We start from the raw sequence: 21,939 nt of genomic DNA, 5'->3' as shown, positions 1-21,939 counted from the left end.
GCAGGTAGGATTTATCATAGCAGTCCCAAGTCCACAGATGCTTCATCCCTCCTGCACCATCCGCCAGGGCGAGGCAGGGAGGAAGGCCGAGGCATTGCTGCCCTCGGGCGGCAGCCGGCGGCACAGCACAGCGGGCTGGGGCCAGGCTGGCTGCAGGGGTGCAGGGCTCCCCCAAACCCCCTGGCTCTCCCTCCACCTCACCACTCGGGTACCTCCATGTCTCTGTCCAGTGCAGAGAGCACAGCGGGAGGGGAAGGGGGATCCAGCTTGTCCGTGTGGTGGCAAACATGCCCCTCCCTGCCCTTTTCATGACAAAAAACCCAAATGCAGAGAGGTCAAGAATCTGCCTGAAGCCAGCCGTGAGCAGGAGGTGGGCACGGCCTCATTCTGCTTCGTCACAGGAGTCCGCATCCTCACCCTCCTCCGGGTGCGTGATCCCCGCGGCAGAGCGTGCCATGGTCCTCATCCAGTGCTGCTTTAGCTCCTCGCTGTCGGCCATGAAGGTGTAGACCTGCCGGGACTGCACCAGCTGGAAGAGGTGGCGGGAGTCGCCCTGGGGCAGGTCCCTCACCTGGTAGCCCAGCAGTGGGATGGAGGTGTGGGCTCGGACGTCCTGCCAAGAGCGGAGACAGTGGTGGGAGGCAGGGGACGGGCACACTGGGCTGTCCCTTGCAGATGGAGCCAAGCCTGGCCTTACCTGGGGGGCTGCGTAGATGTACAGCACAAGGGGATCATCCTGGGGGATCACGAACCATCCCCGCGTGCCTCCCTTGCCATTCTTGTCCAGCAGCTGCAGGGAACTGCACAGCAAACTCTTGCCTGATACCTCTGCAGCTTCTTTCTGCCAAGAAAACCAACAAGCAAATCCCTAAATACCCCATGCAGGAAGCAGAAAGGTCATTTCCAGGGAAATTCCCTGCCCTCTCCACAATTCACCCCAAACTAGGGGCAGGCCAGGGGCGGTCCTGGCTGTGAGGGTCCTGCTCAGATTCTGTGGCAGAGGGAGCCCCGGATACCCTGTCCCAAGGCTCACAGAGTGCAAGGGAGGGGGTTTCACATGTCCACCTCACAATTAGCAGGTACCCCTTGACTGCTGTGGGAGCAACTCCCACTCCTCCTGCTGCCCGGAGGGCAGGCACAAAGGGGCAGAGCTCACCTCCAGGATGCCTTTGTGCTTCCCCTCCCGGTCCTCGGGCACCACGTGCCCTGTCAGGAAGACGTAACATTCCTGGCACACACGGTTCAGGCGATTCCCATCATACTGTAGCTCGGCCTTGTAGTCTGAGCAGCGAGCGCACACCACCTACAACCACCAGACAGGGACACCAGTGGGACTGGGGCAGGGCTGGGGGATCCCAGGGACAACTCCATATGGAGCTGAGGGGCAGGAGCAGCCCCACGCCGAGGGAAAGCGGTACGGGGGTAACAAGCATAAGGAGAAGTGCGCTCCTGCACCAGCAGCACCGGGGCAAGCAGGCCAGGAGGGAGGAGAGCGGGGACAGGGTGACCCACGTATCCACAAGCTCGACAGTGGTGTCTCCGGCGTGTGATGGCGTTGAAGGGCTCCTTGCAGCGCATGCACATGGTCACCAGGTTGTCCCGCACCCACTGTGGGGCTCGGCGGCCCAGCTCCTCTGTCTGGGGGTGGGAGACGGCATCGCTGGGGCTAGCTAGCCATGGTCCGGGTGGTCTCAGCCCCTCTGCTCTCACCCCATCCCCTCCTCAGCCCTTCTCCCTGTCCGTAGCCTCCCTGCCCAGCTCTGTTTAGCTAAGGAAATGGAGGCACAGCAAGGTGGGCTCTCCCTGAGCTTCTGTGCACGGGGGTTGCTGGAGGTAGGCAAGGCATGGGGAGGGCAGGAAGGTTACCTTCAATGCAGGGGTGCGGGTCTCCAGCCCATATAGTGCTGCCTTAAAGGTCTCACTCCTCTTCTCCTTCTTGTCAATGGCATCTTGGAAGGCCTAGAGGGGAAGGCAGGGCTGGAGGGGCAGTTGGGGAGGATGCCCCAACTTGGCATCCAGCTGGGATGAGTGAGATCTGCCACCTCTTCCAGCACTGAGTGGTACCTTGATCCAGGCGTCCATCTCCTCCCCAGACCTGGGTACAAAAAGGGAGATGGATAAGCCATTGTCCCTCTTCCCCGAGGGTCTGCAGGACCGTCATCCTTTCCCTTACCTGGCTTGCAGCTCCAGCGTCCGCTGCTTTCCTGAGACCAGGAAGGTGTGAGGGAACTGCGTGTCCTTCAGCTCCCGCACCTGAGAGAGACCGAAGAAAGGATGTGGAGCAGCTGAACCTGCCTTCAGCACATGGAGACCTTCCTCCATGAGCCAGGTTCTCGGGGAAGCACAAAGACAAGGTGCCTATCTCACCTTCATGCCGTCCACATCGATGCGGAGGTGGACCTGGAACTCAGCGCCCACCTGGATGACCTTGGGCACGCAGTAGAGCAGCATGTTGTTGAACTGGGCAGCAGGGAGGAGAAGGTTGGTTGGAGCCCAGCTCCTGCTGCTCAGAACTGGGGGCTTCCCTGGTATCTAGGGTCCTTCACCCCCTTGGGCTGAGCTGGTCCTTGAGAAGAATCCAGCCTAAAAAGCAACTGCTTCTGCCCCAGCCCTCTCCCACCCTGCAAAGGCAAAGCACTCTGGGAATGCGGCATCCCCCAAGGGCTGCTGTGCCCAGGGGACGAGCAGGTTCCCAGCCACGTCCTGCACTGGGGGGGCTCAAACCCCCCAGCTCTGAATTCATCCCCTCTGTGTACAGAGGACTCAGCAACACTCCAGCCGGGCTGTACCACCCCTCTCCCCATTCCTATCCTATCTGCTCCCTGCCAGGAACATCCCAGCTCCCACCAGGAACAGGTACTTCTCCGACGTGCTGCTGGTGCGGGTGGAGATTTTTTGGATCGGCCCCTCCTTGATCAGCTCGTTGGAGGGATCTATAATGTCATTTTCAAGGCCCAGCCGCTGATAGACCGCCCAGAGGTTCTGCAGCCGTTCCTGGGAGAAGCAGAGGGACCTGTTGCTGCGGGGAGCTCAGCAGCCACAACCTTGTCACCCCTGGGTCCCCTCCATCCCCACCTCTCATGCCAGTTACTGAGTACCAGGAGAGGCGGCACAGCTCTCACACCCCAGACTTATCCTTGAGAGCAGCTCTCATCCTTAAAACAGCCAATCACATCACGGCTGATGTGGCAGACATGACTTCCCCAGGCTCAGGGCAATGGGATCAGGCATCAAGAGCAGGGTCTAACCTCCTCTGCTGAACCCAGAGTGCTCCTGTTCCGCTCAGGGCAGGGCTGTGCTCCACTGGGTCACACAGCAACGAGGCTGTGAGGAAATCCGGCAAATCACTGTGCCGTGAGCCGCAAAGCACTGCCAGCTGGGTCAGGCACTCACCATCTCGGCTATAGCTGCGTTTGAGTGCTTGGCCACCATGAAAATCATCTCCAGGGCCTCTGCAACAAGAAGAGAAAGGGTGGAGATTAAACACTTGCTAGGGAGCTGTGGGAGAAAACCCCTGGGTCTCTCCCTCACAGGGGAGACGCACATGCGGTGGCTGCTGCCCTCCCCTGGACACAACCAGAATGGCCCTGAACGCTGTGCAAGCATCTGGGTCCGGCCAGACTGTGCAGTGTGGTGTGGCGGAGTCCTGGGGGACAGCCAGCCCGCTCGTTTATCACTCCATCCCAGCAGGGCTGGGAGCTGCTGTGATCCATAGGTCACTGCAGGTCTCCCTGGGGGACGCTCAGGAGAGATCATCCTTATCCCGAACCACCACCGACCTTCCCCGCTGACCTCCACAGACCCTGAAAGGGCAGATTAATCCCTGTCCCCGCTAGAGAAGGGTCAGACTGAGAGGCTTATCCAAGGGCACAGGGCAGCTGGTGAGAGAACCCAGGTATCCTAATGCCTGTGTACAACATCAGGAGCTCCCATTTCCCCTACAAATGCACCCCACCACTCCCCACAGCAGGGACAGCCAGCCGGAGCCCTTACTCTCTGCATCCTCCCGGTCTGGGGACTCAGGCGGTAGTTTTCGGATATAATCTTTGAGGAGGAGTTCGTAGCGCGGGATCCTCTGCACAGGTTCCAGCATGTGGTGCTGCAGCGTTAGGTTAGCACAGACCTTCCTCTTCTGGGGAGAGACACCATGCACAGAGAAACAGTGACCGAGGCAGCTCCCACCCTCCACTGCTTCTCGCTTGTGGAATTTTGGGGAGCATTGCCGTGGTCCCCCACCCTACCATGGCCTGTTACCTGGATGTCAGCAATGAGCTCCTGGAAGGGCGGGGATTTCTCTGACCAGACGGTGATGAGCTCCACGGCCTTGTCGAAGTTCTTTACGTATTCACCATACATCTTGAGGAATGGTGCAAGCTTCTGGATCACATCCCCGATCCGTGGGTTACAGCTCCTGTGGGAGGGAACCGCAGACCGGCAGTGTCCTCAGTCCAGTGGGGCTGACAGGCAGTGAGGGATAAAGCAAAGGGGCAGCTTGTGCACAGAGGTTTTTACCACTGTGACTTGCTACATCCCCATACAACTTCCCACTCTCCAGAATGGGAATGTCCTCAGCTTGCAGCCATCCTGGGCCATTCATGCCTGGTGACACCCCTAAACCACCTGAGATGTCACTCCCCTTTTCAGAAATACCCTGATGTGGGCTGGAGTGTTTTAAGGAAGTGCTTTCCAGCACAAAGACATCAGGAGCAAAACAGGCCGAGCTCTCCAGTCCTGGCGGGAGACCAAATTCATCACTGTGCCCCCATTCTGGCAGAGCAACCCAGGTGTCCTGCCCTCCCCTCCTGCAGCTCACCAATCCTCCATGCGCTTCTGCAGCTCTGGCAGGAAGAACTTGGCATGGAACTGGTAGATGGAGGAGATGTTGGAGAAGATCATTTTCACCACCTCCTCTGGGACTGTCTTCCCATTTTTGGCTTCCTTCATCAGCTCTGTATAGAATATCTGGAAGAAAGAAGGGGTGAATAAAAAGTGTCAGGAAGAGGCTTGAGGACCCCATTCGCTCCCTGAGATTGTTTTGCTTTGCTTGTGTGTGTGGCTTTTGCTTTACCTATTAAACTGCCTTTATCTCAACCCACAAGTTTTCTCACTTTTACTCTTCTGATTCTCTCCCGCATCCCACCAGGGGTAAATGAGCAAGCGGTTGTGTGGGACTTAGTTGCCAGCTAGGGTTAAACCACAACAGCGTGAAGCCGTGCCGTGGTCCTGCCTTGTTTGTCAGCGCAGGGTGGCTGAGCTGTGCTGGTGGGGGCCCCTCTGCTCCCCAACTCACCTGGTCGAGAAGGTGGAGGCGGTTGACATAAGCCTGCTCTGTTTCCAGCAGCTCCAGAGCTATTTTCTTTTCCTCTGGTTCCTGCATGGGGAGAAGGCGTCAGTCTTATGGGCTGCAATGCAAGCTGTCCTCACCAGCCTGAGGGGATTCAGATCTGTTCCCCAGCGTTCACAGCCCACAGCCCAGCATCAAACTGGACCTTGCTTCGTGTGAGGGCAAGGGAAGGACCTCAACAAAGCATGCGGTAAAAACAAGGGTGAAAACAAAGCTGGTTTGGGGCTGTCAGGAAGCCTGGCTCATGCCCCCATGGGTCACCCCTTTCTCTGTGCCTGTTCCTCCCAGAGCAATACAGGGCTAGCGATCCCGCAGAGTGGGGCGGGGTGGGTTAACCCCAATGGTCTGCAATTACACCAAGGCCTCTGAATGCAGTCCTGCAGAAATGTGTCTGCAGCTGGCAAAGGGCAGCGCAGCCCCAGCGACACCCTGGGACAGACCTGGTTAGGCCCACCTGCGCATCCGACCCCCACAACATAGTTATATCAGAGCGTGGATCTATCTGACTATGGGGAATTTGTGCCCAAAGCACCAGGGAAGGGGCCCCTTCTCTGTCACCCCATGCACCAGCCCTTGCAGGGCAGGGACTTGCAGAGACCTCAGCTCTGATCCAGTCCACACGACTCCCTGCCTGAGCATGGGCACCCACCTGAGCCTGAGCCGCCTCCAGAGCTTACCTTGCTGCCAGGCCGGAGGTCTGGGTCCTGCTGCCTCCTCCAGTTGTCTTCACTGATCTTGTGTCGGAAAGACTGGAGGCATTTGAAGCTGAGCCCCCGCCGACCCTGCTGCTCCTCCTCATTCTCTTGCTCTGCTTCATGCTTGGCAGCCATCTGCGAGAGGCGCTGGCTGGCAGGGGGTGCTGGAAGCTGCTGGGGTTGGTTGGTTGCAGGGATAGCCTGGCTGTGCAGAGCCTGCTGATCCCTCCAGGGAAATTTGCCAGCACTGCCATGGAGGAATCAGCACGATCAGCTCACTCGTTCCCCCAGCACAGCGCAGCCCACCCAGCTCCCAGGCCCAGGTTAAAGCCACCGTCCTTGAGCAAAGGCAGTAAGACACAGGAGCACCCCAGCGCTGACGCTGCTTTGCTACACTACAACCCTGCTGACACAACCTGACAACCCTGCTGACACAACCTGGGGGCTTAAAGTCCATACATCCTCCAGGATCCAGCCCCTCTCCTCCCAGTACCTCCCTGTCCTGCTCTAGAAAAGCACGACTCTGCTGTTTATGCCACCCCCAGCCATTGCTCGTCCACAGCCATTAATGCCTGAACCATAGCCCTGCCCTTTGTGGTGCCGGCACAGCTCTGGCTTTCTGCAAAGCCAAAGCAGGGAGCCAGCAGCCTTGGGCACGAAGCTTTAAAAGCCAAATAGCCAAGAGGAGGGTTTGTGTAAGTGGTTTTGCAGAGGTATAGTTGTGTGGTGGTTTTCTCTCTTCCCTTTTCTGGCAAACACAAGGAAAACAGGTCCAGAGCAGCCATGGGGGAGAAGCCACACAGGGCACAGGCCATGTTGTCTGTCATCAGAGAGCTGGTCCCTGTGGTAAATTGCTCTGAGCAGAAACTGCAAAGACATCCACCTATGGCCTGCAGACAGGAGTGGGATGAGGAAGAGGGGAAAACTAGGATGAAACTGGATATAAAACTGCAAAGTTGAGGATAGGAGATGACTTGAGTGGCAGACACTCATCTGAAGAGGATGATGGGTCCATCCCCACATGTCTGTGAGCTTGGGAGTGCATCCACAGCCATGCACACATCCCCTCCTGTCCGTGGGGGTTGGCATACCCCTGCATGTAACAGAGAGGCTTTATCTGTCCCTCCTGTTGATCTGTGAAAGTCCAAGCCCACTGCTGAGATCTGACAGGGAACTTCTCTCTTTCTATTTGTGCTGACTTGGGCTAAGCTGTTTTCTGTTCCAGAAAACTTATTTTTCCAGGTTCCCCAGCTTCCCCTGAAAGTTGTTAAGTTACTTTTATTTCCTCTAAATCAAACTCATGCTTCACCATAAACAACAAACACACTACAGCAGTGAAATGGAGGCAGACTAAATGCTGTAAATGGTTCCAATGCAACAACGTTACAGGTCAAACTTTGACTGTGGGACCATGGGGACAACCACACCGCTCTGGAGCCATCCAGAGGACAAAGCCCGGGGCAAAGCGTGCAGCAGAGATGCAGGCGAAGTTCCCGAAGCAGAAGGAAATCGTGCCTGCCCATCTTTAGGAAGTGCTGCGAAACTCATCTGCCCAACCACCCAGCCTCATTAAGGCTCACTGAGAGCAGCTCTCTGATACAAGGAATGGCAAGAGTTGTTATCCTGATTCAACAGATGGGGAAACTGAGGCACAGACCACCATGATGACTCGCCCCAAGCCTCAGAATTACTTCTACACCAGGGGCAAGGCAGATCCCCTCACTCCAACCCTGGCACACTCTGCCTGTGGGTCCCGCTCACGCTCCAAATGAAAGTGTTTTATATGGCTGCCCTGCTGCTCAAAAAGAACTTGTTCTCCCCCTTAACACAATGCTTTCTCTTCCCCTTGCCAGGAATCATACTGCTGCAAACAAGTGGATAGTCTGAGGCTGGTGCCTGAGGCTCAGATCCTCCCAGACACTCAAGCAGTGTCTCAAGTAAACTCAAGTTAATTCTCAGTGCAGACCCCTGCCTACATATTTGCAAACCAAACTCCTTTTTCCCCAGCAGCAGGGGAAAAAGCATTCACCAGCCAGGCTGACTACAAAGGTGCTGAGCACAGAGGGAACAGGCATACCACAACGTAACCCTCAGCCAGGCACAGAAACCTCCAGCAAAGTTAGTCCCATCCCACTGAGATTTTCAAACTTCTGCCCATGACCCGCAGCAGGAGGAAGGCACCAGGGCAGTTCCAAGTTCTAAAGAATAGCAAACCGCCTAGTAAGCTTCTCCACAGCCTCCAAACCACCTCCACAGCGCGTTTCTTCCTTCCAAGACCCACGTCCTGTTGAGCCCTAACACACTCACAGAGCCCAGGACTCTCTCTCCTTACCAGTGCTCTTCGAACACAGCCACCAGGTTCAACACGGTCCGACGATTATGGGCCTCTCCCTCCATGGCACCGGCTGGGTGCCTGTCCCGGGGGTAAGGGAGCTGCAGGGAGGATGCTGATGGCTGCAGTTCCTTTCTTCTCTCCCTGCCCTCTGCTTTGAGGTGCTCCTGGGACCCAGGATGTTGTTTGGAGAGAAGGATTTGCACAGGGTGAAGACCATCTGCTGTCCTTACAGTGGTGGGAGAGCTTGTCTCTGGGTTGGCCTCAAAAGGAAAGAGGAAGCGCGGCAGGTTGCAAATAGGAGAAACGCTGAAAAAAACACTGGGAATTTGTTCAGCTTGGGGGGACCTTGCTGTGTGCCCCACACCGGTGGCATAACTGAGCCTGCAGCAGCAGCGGGGATGGTGCAAGGACACAAGCTGGGCAAGAGGCCGGAGCTGCCGCAACGGGCCGAGTCCCACCATGCACTGGAGCCCCGGGCTGCCCCTCCTGGGCTGCACACGAGCCTGAACAGTGCCGGTGCTACGAGGGGCTGGAAGGGACCCGCTGTGGGTGAAGGATGGTGGGAGGGAGGGTGCGGGTGAGAGGCTGGCGGGCGCCGCAGGCCCCACGGAGAACCCCGTGCGTGTGTCCGACCCTCTGAGGAAAGCCCTCGGGAAAGCAGAGCACAAGGCACGGCCCCACCACACCACGTCTCCCCCTGTGCCCCGCAGCCCTGCTGCCTCCCTCCTTCTCTGTCAGAGCCCTCGGCCGACCGTCGCCTCCCGAGCCCTGCCCTGCCGCGGCCTGTCATGGCCGCCCCGTCCCCTCCCTCACACCGTGCCTCCGCCGCCCCTCCCGCCATGGTTCCGCCTGCGCCTTCCCCCAGCCCTTCACTCAATGGTTCCGCCCACCCCGCCCGGCGCGGTGACGCAGCGACGCATCGGCGGTCGGCGCATGCGCAGTGGCGGCGGCGGGGGCCATGGCGGCGGCGGCGCCGCTGCTGCCCCCGGTGGCACGGGCGCCCCCTGGCGGTGTGACGGGGCGGGCGGCGGCGGGTCCGGGGGCGGGTCCGGGTCCCGGGGGGGCCCGGGCCGAGGGCGCCGAGGGGCTGTTCGTGGTGCTGGGAGCGGGACTCGCCGCCGCCAGCCACCCGCTGCTCTACGTCAAGCTGCTCGTCCAGGTCCGGGGCCGCCGGGGGGGGACTGGAGGGGGGGGAGAGGGGGAGCACCGGGGGGGGACGGGAACCCTATGTGTAACGGGGGATCGGGAGCTCGGTGTGACGGGGGCGGAGGAGGTCCCTGTATAGTGCCCTATGGAGCCCCCCCCTTTATAACGGGACACCCCGTGCAATGGGGGGACCCCCCATGTAACGAGACCCCCGCATGTAACAGGGCTGAGGTCACCGTGTCTAACGGGGGCCCTACAGAACGGGGGGGATGAGGGCAGCTGTAAAACGGGGGAGTCCGTGTCACAGGAGGATGAGGATACCTCTGCCATGGGGACCCTCTGTGTAATGGGGAATAGGAAACTCTCTGTACTGGGGGGATGAGGACCCCGCTTTAGGGCGGGGGCATTGGGACCCCCCCTGTGCCAGGGCATGGGGACACCCTATAGAGTGGGGACCCCTCTGAAATGGGAGGGGCGAGGATACCCTCTGTGATGGGGACTCCTGTATAAGGAGGGATGGAAAACCCCTATAGAATGGGTATCCTGAGAACCCCTCTGTAAGAGGGACCCCATAAGGTGAGAGGGGTGAGGACCCCCTGCTCCCTAGGGATCCTCGTATGATGGGAAAGGGACTGCTCAAGTCATGGCACCCACGTGTATCAGAGGGTGACGGGGGGGACGTGGCCCTTCGGCAGCTCGCAGATGCCAGGATCGAGGCCACGCGGCCGGGGCCTTTGGGAACACCAGGGCAGGGACCTGCTCACGGGGTTTCTCTTGCAGGTTGGGCATGAGCCACTACCTCCAACCGTTGGAAGAAACGTGCTGGGAAGGAAAGTCCTGTACCTGCCTGGCTTCTTCACCTACGGTGAGGGAATGTCCCTCCCTGCCAGCACCAGGACCTGCCCAAAAACAGGGCTGGAACCTGCCAGGTCGACCGAGCTGCCCTCCAGCAGCACTCGCACATCCCCTTGGGATCATCCCATAGCTGCAACGAGACATAAAACAAGTTGCAAAACCGTCAGATTTACCTACCTGTTGTTGGGTCAAGGAGGGGGTGGCCCTGGCGCTGCATCCCTCTTCCCATGGCACGTTACTCTGGGTTTGCACCGTAGCGGAGGGGGTGGCAGGGGTTTAGGTGGTGTAGGTTTGTTGGTGGAGGGTTTTGCATGTGTTAGAGAGAGCAAAGTGCTTTTCTTTGCTACAGAACAGCCCTGCAGTAACTTGCCCCCCTACCCTGCTCATTTGTGTTGTAGATGGAATCCTAAAGGGACAGAAATACCAAGAAAAGGGAAGGTAATATGTTTAGAAGTAAAAAAAAAAAGTTGGGCTGATCCCAAAGTGGGACAGCAGTACCCGCGGGGTAGGGGGGACCCAGCACAGGAGCAGTACGTAAGCACTGCAAACCCATCCTGGAACGCCCAGGGCTGGAAACACTCATTGCAGAAGATGCATTTTCCAAACGGATTTACAGCACTGGGTGATGGAGATGGTGAGAGCCTTCCCGGCTTCCCTTGGGACAGCAGAGGATGGGGGGGCAGGAGCAGTCAGTACCCACAAGCACATGGTGGGTTATATTCCACCTTGTTATACCAGGGAGAAATTGGATCCGTGGGCTTTTCTGGTTATTTTGGCCGGAGACCTGAGGAAGTTTGCTGGGGAGAAGGTGGTGGGGCAGGAACTGAACCCGGGTTTGTGAGATCTGTATTTACCCTGAGTCTGACCCCCCGAGTGGAGGGAGGAGGTGGCACCGCACATGAGATTGTTTTGCTCACCTGAAAGGGCTACAAGGCAGTTTGGACTGAACCAGGGTAGGGAGGGACAACCAAAAGATGAAAAGTAGCCCAAAAGACTGGAGCTATCCTTCCAGATTAGACAGATGTGACACAGAATACTTAAGGATTCTTTGCATCCTCTGTGAAATTTATTTCGGACTGTTGTACTAAATCACTTATGGTGGGACCGCAGAGTGGCTGCTGTGCCGTGCTGAGCTCCAGCGCAGTTTCGGCTGAACGCCGGAGGTGTTTGAGATGCTCTCCACAAGTCGGCCCGTTCCTGACTGATGGCAGCCTGGTGTTTTCTTACCCAGCCAGACACATTGTGGAAGTGGATGGGAAAAGGGGCCTCTTCCGCGGCCTTACTCCTCGCCTCATCTCAAGCACTTTATCAACCATCACCAGGGGGAGCGTGAAGAAGGTAAAGGTCGGCTTCTGTCTCCATAAATCAGCTCGCTGGGTCGGCCGGTGCTACTGCAGCATCACCAGGGAGCCGGCATGTGCCTGCACCTAGCCACGACTGCACGTGGAGGAATAAAGTGCCCGTCCCTCTCCTAAGGGCTCTGAATAGTCCTTCAGGACAGGAGAACACTGCCTATATCCCTAAAACTTATTTTTTAATCAATTTTAATTTAAGTTGAACAACCACTTGCCTTTTATCTTTTGTAAGCCGTTTCGTGACCTCCTCTCTTCTCCTGTTTTACTTTCCATCCTTCCTTCTCCTATGTTTCTTCTTGCCCGTTTTTCTCCTCTTCCCATCTAGAGCACACCTGCTCATGGCTTCCTCCTGTCCCCAGACATGAGAGTTTGTGGATCAGCGTCTCCATCAGTTTTGACCGTATGTGTCTTCTCTCCCCGTTCAGGCCTTTCCACTGGAGGACATGGAGCATGTTTCTAACAAGGATGATGTGAAAACCTCCCTTAGGAAAGTGGTGGAAGAGGTGAGAAATGGATATTGCATGTTAATGAGTGATGGGGGAGATCGCATTGGGGATGTGCCTGGAGAGCAAAGGAAGCTTAAACTGTGGTTTGTGGATGAAATTACTTGGAGAGAAACTCTGGGTAGAAAGGCCGTGGCATTTAGTACCACTCTGTGGCCAGCTGTGAAATATTTTGTAGGAATAGAGGTTTACCACGAGCAACAGATTTCAAAAAAAGGGACTCAAAATGGGTTTCACGTCACTAAGGAAGAGGGGCCTGACCTGTGCAGGTGAAGCAGCACAGCATTTCATACAGGTGTGGTTTTTTTCTCCCCTTCAGACATCTCATGAGATGATGATGCAGTGTGTGTCCCGGGTTGTCTCACATCCGCTGCACGGTGAGTCCTGTCCCTCTGCCTGGCAGCCCTCTCCCACATGAGGAGCCCTGCCCTGGCTGGGGATCACCCCAAAACCCCATTTACTCGATGTACTTCTCTATGAGAAACGGCTTCGTACGAAAGCACAGAACAGATGGAGGTCTTGAGCATTTGCTTGGCAAGGCTGACACTCGGGTTCGCCTTCAGGGACTAACCCGGGCGAGCGGCGAGGTGCTCTCTTCCCATTCATCCAAGAGTTTGTCCTAGAGATCCCATTGGGGTTAGGGTCAGAAATCCTTCCCGTCACATACAGACTAGGGGAGAGCTCCGGTTTCTAATGAGTCTTGCAGTGATGAGGGTCTCCGAGAGGACCTGGAGGTGATGTGAGAGGAGGGAGGGGAGGGCAGAAGGGTCAGGTTGTGTTTTCCTTCACGTCCACTGCAACCCAAACTGGATTTGTTTCTTTGTCAGCCCTGTGTTTCTTTCCTCCTAGTGATCTCTATGCGCTGCATGGTCCAGTTCGTAGGCCGGGAAGTCAAATACAGGTGAGTGGCTGCAGTTCTGAAGGGTTTGGGCACACTGAAGCACGAGTCTGGGAGTCAGCAGTGCCAGATATTCCCAAGCAATGGGGGATACGGTAACCCAGGAGGTTTGGGAGACTGAAAAGTGAATCTGAGCCATGGTTAGAGGGTGGGTGGCTGCAGGGGAAGGCTGGGCTCTCTCCCCAGTGTGCCTCTCTTCCGCCTTGTGCCCGTGGAGATTTTGGTGGCTGCAACACACCTTGCTGATCATGCAGTCTTGTGCCTTTTTGCTTTAGGTGTTAATGGAACAGGAAGTCAGCAGGGAGGCAGAGTGGACAATACGAAGCATTGCCGCAGCCCTGCTAGTCTGCAAGATTTTTCCAAGCCTTTTTCAGTAATACCTGCCTCTCTACAGGGCAAAACTACATGTACAGCCACCTGAAAGCATGCTAGACATGATTGCAGCTAACCCACAACTGCCAGTGTGAGCTCGCAGAGGCAGGACAGGGTTCTTGGGCTGAGGATCAGCCTAATCGAAGCATATTATGTGCCGTGGTTGCAGTACAGGTATTCACTTGCACAAAGCCAAGCAGAGCTCTTCTAGCTTCAGCATTTAAACAGTTGTCCGCAAGCCGAATGTTGTCCCAGGCGTTATTGCAGACTGGCAGAGTGCAGACACAACCCTTGGGTTGAGGAGGAGGAGAACAGAGCTGCCTGCTGCATTGCTGGTGCAGTGGCTTGGGGGGGACATAATTCTGTGGCTGGTGGCTGCAGAGTGCACGTGACACAGACAGAGCAACCCCTGCACGCTTATAGCTCTTTTCCTTTCTCGGCAGCGGTGTCTTCAGCGCCATCGGCAGGATATTTAAGGAAGAAGGGATCCTGGGATTCTTTATGTACGTGAGTTGTTGTTTAAATATTTTCTCGGGTAGTCCGAAGGCACCGATGGCTCTCCTGGCCACTCTGCCAGCCTCAGAGTCGTGCTGAGCTCCCCCCATCCAAAACCTTGTCTGACCTGGGACTCTAACATCGCTTCCATGAGCGCAGATTAAATCTGTGCCTTTGACAGCACTCCAGTTTGACCATTAAGTTTGCCCCAGATCTTGTCTTCAATCAAAGCTTCAGACCCCAGAGAAAACCCTGTATTTTTTCTTACCTTTCTTTTTCCCCTTGACACTTCTTTGTCTTTCAGCGAAGGGCCATTTAAAGCATTTGTTTGTGCAACAGGCATGAAGATCAAGTGCAACAATGAAACCCCTTGTTGAAATAAAAGCCAGGGCCTGTATAAGAAGCGCATTCCTCTGAAGAGCACCCTGGGTGCTTGTAATGAGCAGGTGGTTTGTGCTGGCAGCAGGTTTGCCTGTACGGCAGGAGCGTGATGCTGCCTGGCTCAGCAGCAGCGCTGTCTGGACCAGAAGGAGCTGAAAGGTGCTTCCAGCCACTTACAAAGCGTGGCGAATTGATGGCATCACTGAAGTGGAAGTCTAGCAAACACCTTTCTGCATGAACCCTTAGTTAATGCTTCTTGCCTTTTTTTTTTTTTTTTCCACATCTCTATAAAAGCAGAACCACCTGCTGCCTCCACTCCCAGTGGGGAGATAACTCACTTTATTACATCAATAATTGTAAAGGCAGCTCTGAAATTTCAGGAGGGGTTTTCAGGCCTGATGCCTTTGGCTTTGCAATCACAAAATTTGGGCCTTCAGATGAAACACGAATGCATCAGGAAGAGGCAAGCAATCGCAGGGGGGCTCGCCCTATCCTTCCCCAAGGAGAGAAAGGGCCAGGGGTCTGCAGAGGCCCCATCAGTTGAGGGTCACTGCGTCTTCCTTTTGCAGCCCACAGCTTCTCTGCTGAGCTGCGCAGCCCCTATTCTCCTCCATTAAATACAGGTTCCTCTGGGATATTCCCTGTGCATGGGGCACGGCCAGAGCACACTGCCCAGCAGCCCTCCCTCTCATTCACCTCCTGAGGAAATAACCTGAAAGGAGCTGCCATGTTCCCTTCCTCCACATAAAATAAACACTGTTGGTAGCCTAATTAAACTTAATAGTTCACAGGAAAGGCTTTAACACGACCCAAAATGTCTCAGGAGGGCTCTGAAGTTATATGTGCTCTACAACCCCGTTAGGAAATCACGCTGCTGTGAGGGGAAACCAAACTGCATCCGTAGGACCAAACTGCTGCTTCTCTGCTCTCAGCCCTCCTAACGCAGCCCAAACACATCCGCCCCCTTCAAATCATTGTGGTGCACTTATTTCTCATGGCCTTGTAACAGTGCAGCAATAACAACGGCAACGCTTGCTCTGGATGTGTGCCTGGCTAGAGATAAAGATTTTTCAGGGGACAGACTTACCTTGCTTCCCTTTGTATTTACAGCAGCTTCCTGCCTGCCAGCAGCCCAGAAAGATGTTCCCTGGGCTCCGAAACTGCTGCACGTGGCCAGTTTGAAGATGGCTTGTCCCAGCTCCCCAGCGCTGGGGTTTCTCCTGCTGGGTCACGTCACCATACATCGTGCAGGCTTCCTCATCTGCCTGCTGCTGTTTCAGCTTTTAGTGACTTGTCATCTCCTAAAAATATTCCTAGTCCAGATCTTGGACATCTTGCCAGGCATGAGAGTTGTGGCACAAATGAATTTGGTTTTTTGAGCCCTTCTGCACCTCCCAGACCCCTGGTTTCCGGTCATCCCATAAACTCAGGCCCAGCATCTGTCATTACTTTGATGATGGAGGAGAGAGAGGGATGGGATCCTTATTGGAAATGGAACAAACAATTGGATTCTCTTATCAACAGATGGGTGAAGTTTTACTTATGTGGCTGCCCGGCCCAGGCCTTGATCAGCCCTCTGTTTCTGGACTTTATTAAGCCCCTGTTGTATCTGCAACAGCTCAGGAGTCTGATTCAGGCTCGACTTTGAGAAAGGATTTTTTACAAAGGGTGAACACTAAATGCAAAGCAGACCATCTCTTTGGGACCAGAGAGCTTTGATTTCTTTGTCCTGTCCATTGCTCTCATGTATCGCATCTTTTAAGCCAGCAGTTGTTCTATTGAAGACTTCTGCCGCGCCTACCCCCGAGACCTCGGCTGCATCTCCAGGGCTGCCGGGGCCTTGATGATACACAGCTTGTTTCCAAAAAGTATAACCCCTAACACCAAGGAAGTGAAGCAGGCTGGATCAGAACATGCAGTCCCAATTGCTGTTCTGCTGCTGCAGCAACCACAGCATGAAAGAAAATCAGTCCCCTGCTCCAAAGACAAGTGTTGTGTTTGGGAAGAAACCAATGACTGGGACTAGTGTGCTTGGAAGTGGCTCTTTTCAGCCCAGCGAAGGCTTGTGTTCAGAATCTGCTGGAGAAACAGGCAGGTTTAAAACGCCCCTGGATCCTTTTGCAGCAGAACAACTGCACAGCCAGAGCAGGAGACCCTGTGCTCGACGCCTGTGCTGGCGCGACTGATGCTGCAGGAGCTCTGACAAACTGGAGAAACCCTCTGAAACGCTTTGTTAATGTTTTAGTGCCATTAGCTGCAGAAGCTGGGGGTGCTCTGGCTCGCGTGAGCCATAAGCCAAAGCAGCACATCACCCCATGTCCTTGTGTTCTCAGGTGGCAGCAGAGATGGGGAAAACCAGGGACTGGAGTGCTGCCCCCAGTTAATCCCACTTTGCAGTAGAGCAGGTTTTGCAGGAACAACCCCCCTCATTTTAATTTTTAAAAGGAGAGAAATTCCACAAAGAGATGAACTTCTTATTCTGCATCCAGAAGAGCATCTGCAGAACAAGCTTAACGGAAACCACTTTATCTGTGTCTCACCTGGGTTTCAGAGCAGGAGCTGGGCCAAGAAGAGATTTGGACTAGAACAAGGGGACTTGGTTGAGTCATGCCCAAATGGTAGATCCCAGACTTCCTACTCCAGAGCACCTCCTGGCCAGAGCAGCTGGCAGCGCACATAGGACCTTGTTTGAAGGCCGGGAGATCTTCCCTGAAATCTCCCCTTCTCCCTTCAGTTCCTCCCAAAGTAAAGATGCATTTTGGGGGAGTGGGGTTCCTCTGCGCTGGGGGAGGGAGGGCAGGCTGGGCACCTCGGAAGGCAGCTCTGGGACCCTCCTGCACCTCACGCCCCTCTTTTTGCCATTGCAGCGGTTTAGTCCCTCACATCCTGGGGGATGTCATCTTCCTCTGGTGCTGCAACCTCTTGGCTCACTTCATCAACACCTACGCCGTGGATGATAATGTGAGTGGAAGTGCCCAATGGAGGGTTTAGGGAGCCCGTACCAAGTGCTTGCAGTTGCAAGGAGTTAATGGGGGGTTAATGGCTAATTTAATAGAGACAGTGGGCTTTGGATAAAGCCCTGTAAGAGTGCTAAAGGTGCAGTGTCTGCTCAGGGCTGTGTTTCAGCTCCAGTGTAGGGGATCAGGTTTGATAGCAAATGTCTTCCCTGATTCTCTGCTGGGATGCAGTGTGGTTACCATTGCTTTCGCCTTCTTCCCCTGCCCCACACCCATCGTCTCAAGATCCAAGTGATGTCCCATAATGACAGTGACAGCCTGGTGTCATCTGCCTCCTCCACAATCCCTTTGGTTTCTTTTTCCAGTTCAGCCAGGCATCGGTGATCCGGAGCTACACAAAATTCGTGATGGGGGTACGTAGGCAACTGCCGTGTCATTTCTCCTCTTCCTGCTGCTGCGAGGTGGGAGCTCGTGGTCTGGGGGCAAAGGCTGGTCTGTCCTTCATATCCAGACATGAGGATAACTTTGCTAACATGCAAAAGCTGGAAGCAGCTTTTTTGACATGATGAACATTAGAGAGGCTACCAGTTTTCTGTGCTTTCAGATCGCCGTGAGCATGCTGACGTACCCATTCCTTCTCGTGGGAGATCTCATGGCAGTGAACAACTGTGGGTATGTCCATCACACTGAGATCTAAGGCTTTTCCTTCCTTTCTTCCAGCCCCTTGTTGTCTGAATCCTCTGCTAACAATCACAAAGCTTTCATGCAGAACTGTAAACTATACAGCGCCTCGCAGAGTTGGCTTGTTTCCTGTCCCAGGTTGCTTATAATTTTAGATCAGAGGGCACAGACAAGAGCAGCTTAAAAGCTCAAGTGGAGAGAAATAGGGAGAGTCGTGGTGGTGTGAGCCGATCTGAACTAGACCAGAGGCAGAAGGGATCAAAGGGACCGTGCTGGCTCCGGGGAGCAGCACGAGGGAAAGCAAAGCTCTTAATGCAGCGACGGGTGCAGACAGGAGCAGGACCGAGCTCGCTTCCCCAAACCCACTGCTGCAAGAAGTCTTCTGCATTTGTGCTTGTGGGAAGGGGACTGGATCCAAGCCGCTGGTGTAGTGTTTTCTCGATATCTGCTCGCTCTTGAAGGTGTAGATACAGCGTACAGTCCTGGACTCTTAACGTATCCAGGTAACGCTCCTTGTTTGTACACTCCAGGGGTAATTAAATTATGTGATCTGTTGCATTGTAAATAACAAGCTGGTCATTTGGCCTTCAGCTTGGTGCAGACACTGTTTCTGTGTCCTCACTTACACTTACTGCTGCTCTTGTATTACCTGTCTGGATAATGTGACATCTGTACAGACCATCTCAGCTATTTCTTGTTGCCATGCAGGTTGCGTGCCGGCCTCCCTCCCTACGCTCCTGCATTTACATCCTGGATCCATTGCTGGAGGTACCTCAGTGCTCAGGTGAGGGAGCAGGGCACACACAGGGCTTTGGACTCCCCCTGCTCCTTCCTGAGGTCTCCAGTGCTGCCCAAAAAGTGCCTGACACATCTTTGGCATGGTCTGTAACCTGTTTCCATCCCTCCAGTTTTGGCACTGGTACCAGGCACAGCAGAACCTCTCTGCCTGTTACACACCCCGAGCTTGCAGCCCGCAAACTTTTAGCCAATGCATTGCACACAGCAAAGCGAGGTGGCTCTGCCCCTCTCCACCAGTCATCCCACAGGGCTGAAACCCCACTTTCTTCTCTGTAGCAACCTGGGGTGCTCAGGCCATGCAGCCCTGCAGTGGACACGAGTCATTCCCTGCTAAACCAGCTGCAATTCCCCAGCCAGGTCTCGGCACGGCTGCCCTGACCCTGGGCTCTCTCTCTCCTCCTCAGGGGCAGCTGTTCCGTGGCTCTAGCCTTCTCTTCCGCAGAGCGCCCATGCCAGCCGCCTCCTTCCCCATTGACTGATTCCTCAGCAGGGAGAGGTGATGAACTCGGACTCCTCAAGAAACCCTAAGTTTGTTTCAATATATATATTTTTTCTTTTTGATCCGAAGTCCGTGCTGTCAGAACATCTCCTCTCCAGCAAGGCCAGAAACAAGTTGGCTTCTGGAGATCTGCCTTCAGGCTCCATCTGGACTAAAGCTCCATCATCATGGCTGTTTTGACCAGGACATGTAGCAGAGAGCAGAAGGACATTGTCTTGTCTCTTTGGTCCAGGCTGTAGCTCTGGAGTCACTGGGGAAGTCCAGGAAACTGGAAAATGCCCAGGTACTAAACTAGCCAGCCCCGAGATGCAAGGACAAAAGACTGCTTCGTTCTGTCCAAGCTGAGAAGCAGCAAGAGATCCAAGGTCGCCTTGCTGGGAAGGCTACGGCAGCTGACCAGCCTCCTGCCCCATCTCTTCTGGAGAGGGGGCAAACATCTGTGTGGCAGGTAGCTCATTCTGGGCGAGAACAACCCTGCAACCCATGTTTAAGGTACCTGAACACTGGGGAGCACGCCACCTCCCACGGGTGTGAAAGGAAAATTATAGTATCAAACCAGAAAAAGGAAACAGTCCCACTACAAAGAACAGCACAGTCCCAGAGAGACGGGGATGGCTCGGCTCCAGGGCAGTGCTGGGACTCGGACACGGAGAGAGCCCTTGGGGAGGGATGCAAGCTGCATGCGGTAATTGCTTTGGGAAGGCCTTTTGCAGCAGGATATATAGGATATATCCAACAGAGCTGCTGGGTGTAAACTGGACAAGCAGCCTGTACATGTCTCTCAGGGCAGATGGGTCCTGGGTTGGACCAGCACGGCTGCACCACGTGAGTGTCTTCCCAGCCGGCAGGACCACGAGCCTCGCTGAGCTCCTGCCAAACCCCAGCATCGCCGCTTCGCTGACAGAGATGGAGCCACGCATCGCGGCGCTGGGCTGCTGCTGGGCACTGTCCTGCTACTGGCTACACACGGAAGGGTTTGCCTTGCAGCAGGGGCACTGGGATAAAGGAATAAACCTTGAGCTGGCCAAAAGGCGTGCGAGGTGTCAGGGCTCCTCATGGGTGGCAGCAGGGCAGGGTTTTATCCTCAGCTCCCCAAACAAGAAGTTTATTTTGCACCAGACTGTGCTGTCATGGCAGCCAGGCAGATTTTCCTCATTTTGGTTCCCCCACGAAGCAGTCTTTTGCACAGAGATGGTGCTGCACTCCCTGGGAAAAGGTTTTGGGGTCCTTGAGCAGGTTCCTGTGTGCTGCTACAGCAGCAGCTGGGGTCACATCCCATCCTGGCCCTCTGGGGACCCCAGCCTGCCATCTCAGAGGGGTTTTCCTCCATCAGATGGGTTTGATCCACACCTCCCCGCCGGGCCTGTGGGACAGCACCAGTACTTGCTGGGACCAGCAGTCCCCACCCAGCTCCCTTCGGTGTTGTGAAGTCAGTCCTGTCTGTCCTCCCTTCCTCCCGTACCATTTACGTTACGGTACCAGAAGTTAAATAATGCATGGCCCTGGTCCCTAACACCACAGATTAGTTCAAAGAAGATTTAACTATGCTCCAAAATACAGCTCTAAAACAACTGCTCTTGGGTGTTTCTTTTGTTAAAAAGTGTTAATTTCTTTTTTGCATAACGGGCTCTCTCACTCAGGGAAGGTTTCAGTTTAAGACAGGCATTTCCTTTGGTTACTCCTCCAAAGCCAGGGCTAAACCAGCTCTTGCAGCTCAGATTCCCTCTGATCTTCCTCAGCTCTGTAGAACATCAGCAGGTTTAGGCTGAGCAAACTGGGAGCACCTGGAGCAAGGGTAGAGGCAGCAGTGGGTTTGGCTGCTCGAAACAACATACACGAAAGGAGGTATTTGAGGTTAAAATTGACCTGAGCAGTTTTGGGAGGGATGATTGACACCCTTTGCTGCTGTCAGACCCACTCTGAGCCCATCGGGTGGGCTCAACTGCTCCATCCTCCCCTGCACAGCTTGCAGGGTCCTTACCCACCAGCCTTTTATCGCATTAGCTCATTTCTTGCCCACTCCAGCACTGGGCATCGCATCTCCCAGATCTCAGAACACCTGCTCAGGAACATAACGCCTTTACCCTCAAAATTAAGGCTGCCTTCTGCTGGTCACTTGCCTGTAAAACCTCCTACACCCTGTGCACACAGCCTGGCTGCAGCCACTGCAATGAGAAGTGCTATTTCCCTTCCTTTGAGGGATTTACCTAAATCTGCACCAGAGCAAGCATCCTGCCAGCAATTTTCTGCCCAGTTCACTGGGACCCACAAACTGCTGGAAGCACAACACTTGAATATAGTTTTTGGTCAATTTAAATGAAAACCAGGTTTCAAAGCTTTCAGTGCACTGCCTTAACCTTGAAGCAGGCACTGCCATTCATAGGATAATTAGTTATTTCCTTACCTCCTCCCATTTCTAAGCCTGGTTCTTCTTGTCTGGTGGTGGGGACAGCATCTGCACCAGGAGCAAGCAAGGAGAGAACCCAAACCTTGGCTGGGCACCCCCCTCCCTTAAATTGCTGCCCCGTTAGTGGGTGCTTGGCCCTGAAGCTGATGCTCATGTAACACAGGTGATGTGGATGGGGCCCAGCTCCCGCAGGAGAGGGGATCTGGGGTGAAACCTGT

At 55.0% G+C, this 21,939-nt stretch overlaps 2 protein-coding genes across 5 annotated transcripts; one reads left to right on the top strand and one right to left on the bottom strand.

Annotated features, from left to right (window-relative positions):
• FGD2 (FYVE, RhoGEF and PH domain containing 2) lies at positions 1 to 9,208 on the bottom strand. Of its 4 annotated transcripts, XM_054804148.1 has the most exons (17): positions 9,190 to 9,208; positions 8,372 to 8,634; positions 6,022 to 6,286; positions 5,291 to 5,371; positions 4,814 to 4,962; positions 4,255 to 4,411; positions 3,994 to 4,132; positions 3,394 to 3,452; positions 2,848 to 2,994; positions 2,368 to 2,460; positions 2,174 to 2,253; positions 2,065 to 2,095; positions 1,867 to 1,959; positions 1,513 to 1,638; positions 1,157 to 1,303; positions 698 to 841; positions 1 to 613 (listed from the first exon to the last, which is right to left on the bottom strand). In XM_054804148.1, exons 2-17 carry the CDS (start codon positions 8,434 to 8,436, stop codon positions 383 to 385), a joined length of 2,007 nt encoding a protein of 668 aa, XP_054660123.1. In that variant the 5' UTR covers positions 8,437 to 8,634; positions 9,190 to 9,208; the 3' UTR covers positions 1 to 382. The 4 variants fall into 4 exon arrangements, with proteins under 4 accessions (XP_054660123.1, XP_054660120.1, XP_054660121.1 ...); XM_054804145.1 differs by lacking the exon at positions 9,190 to 9,208 and having other exon boundaries at positions 8,372 to 9,136; XM_054804146.1 differs by lacking the exons at positions 2,848 to 2,994; positions 9,190 to 9,208 and having other exon boundaries at positions 8,372 to 9,136.
• Positions 9,209 to 9,308: 100 nt separating this feature from the next.
• On the top strand, positions 9,309 to 20,885 carry MTCH1 (mitochondrial carrier 1). The gene is made up of 12 exons (XM_054804059.1): positions 9,309 to 9,533; positions 10,301 to 10,385; positions 11,607 to 11,713; positions 12,156 to 12,233; positions 12,553 to 12,610; positions 13,083 to 13,134; positions 13,947 to 14,006; positions 17,247 to 17,340; positions 17,702 to 17,749; positions 17,941 to 18,008; positions 18,726 to 18,801; positions 19,220 to 20,885. The coding sequence occupies exons 1-12, from the start codon at positions 9,333 to 9,335 to the stop codon at positions 19,292 to 19,294; spliced, it is 1,002 nt and encodes a 333-aa protein (XP_054660034.1). The 5' UTR covers positions 9,309 to 9,332; the 3' UTR covers positions 19,295 to 20,885.
• Positions 20,886 to 21,939: the final 1,054 nt, after the last annotated feature.

The sequence above is a fragment of the Grus americana genome, chromosome 25, assembly GCF_028858705.1.
Source record: "Grus americana isolate bGruAme1 chromosome 25, bGruAme1.mat, whole genome shotgun sequence".
Lineage (NCBI taxonomy): Eukaryota > Metazoa > Chordata > Aves > Gruiformes > Gruidae > Grus > Grus americana.
The sequence above is the reverse complement of the archived record's forward strand: the minus strand, read 5'-3'. Positions and strand labels throughout refer to the sequence as shown.

Excerpts from the sequence above, each read along its gene's own strand:
- FGD2 (XM_054804145.1), bottom strand. The coding sequence starts at position 8,835 with ATGGTGGGACTCGGCCCGTTGCGGCAGCTCCGGCCTCTTGCCCAGCTT. Across the intron at positions 4,963-5,290 it reads GCCTCCACCTTCTCGACCAG|ATATTCTATACAGAGCTGAT; the intron begins GTGAGTTGGGGA and ends TCTTTCTTCCAG. Across the intron at positions 614-697 it reads ACATCTACGCAGCCCCCCAG|GACGTCCGAGCCCACACCTC; the intron begins GTAAGGCCAGGC and ends CGCTCTTGGCAG.
- MTCH1 (XM_054804059.1), top strand. The coding sequence starts at position 9,333 with ATGGCGGCGGCGGCGCCGCTGCTGCCCCCGGTGGCACGGGCGCCCCCT. Across the intron at positions 9,534-10,300 it reads ACGTCAAGCTGCTCGTCCAG|GTTGGGCATGAGCCACTACC; the intron begins GTCCGGGGCCGC and ends TTTCTCTTGCAG. Across the intron at positions 17,341-17,701 it reads CCTACGCCGTGGATGATAAT|TTCAGCCAGGCATCGGTGAT; the intron begins GTGAGTGGAAGT and ends TTCTTTTTCCAG.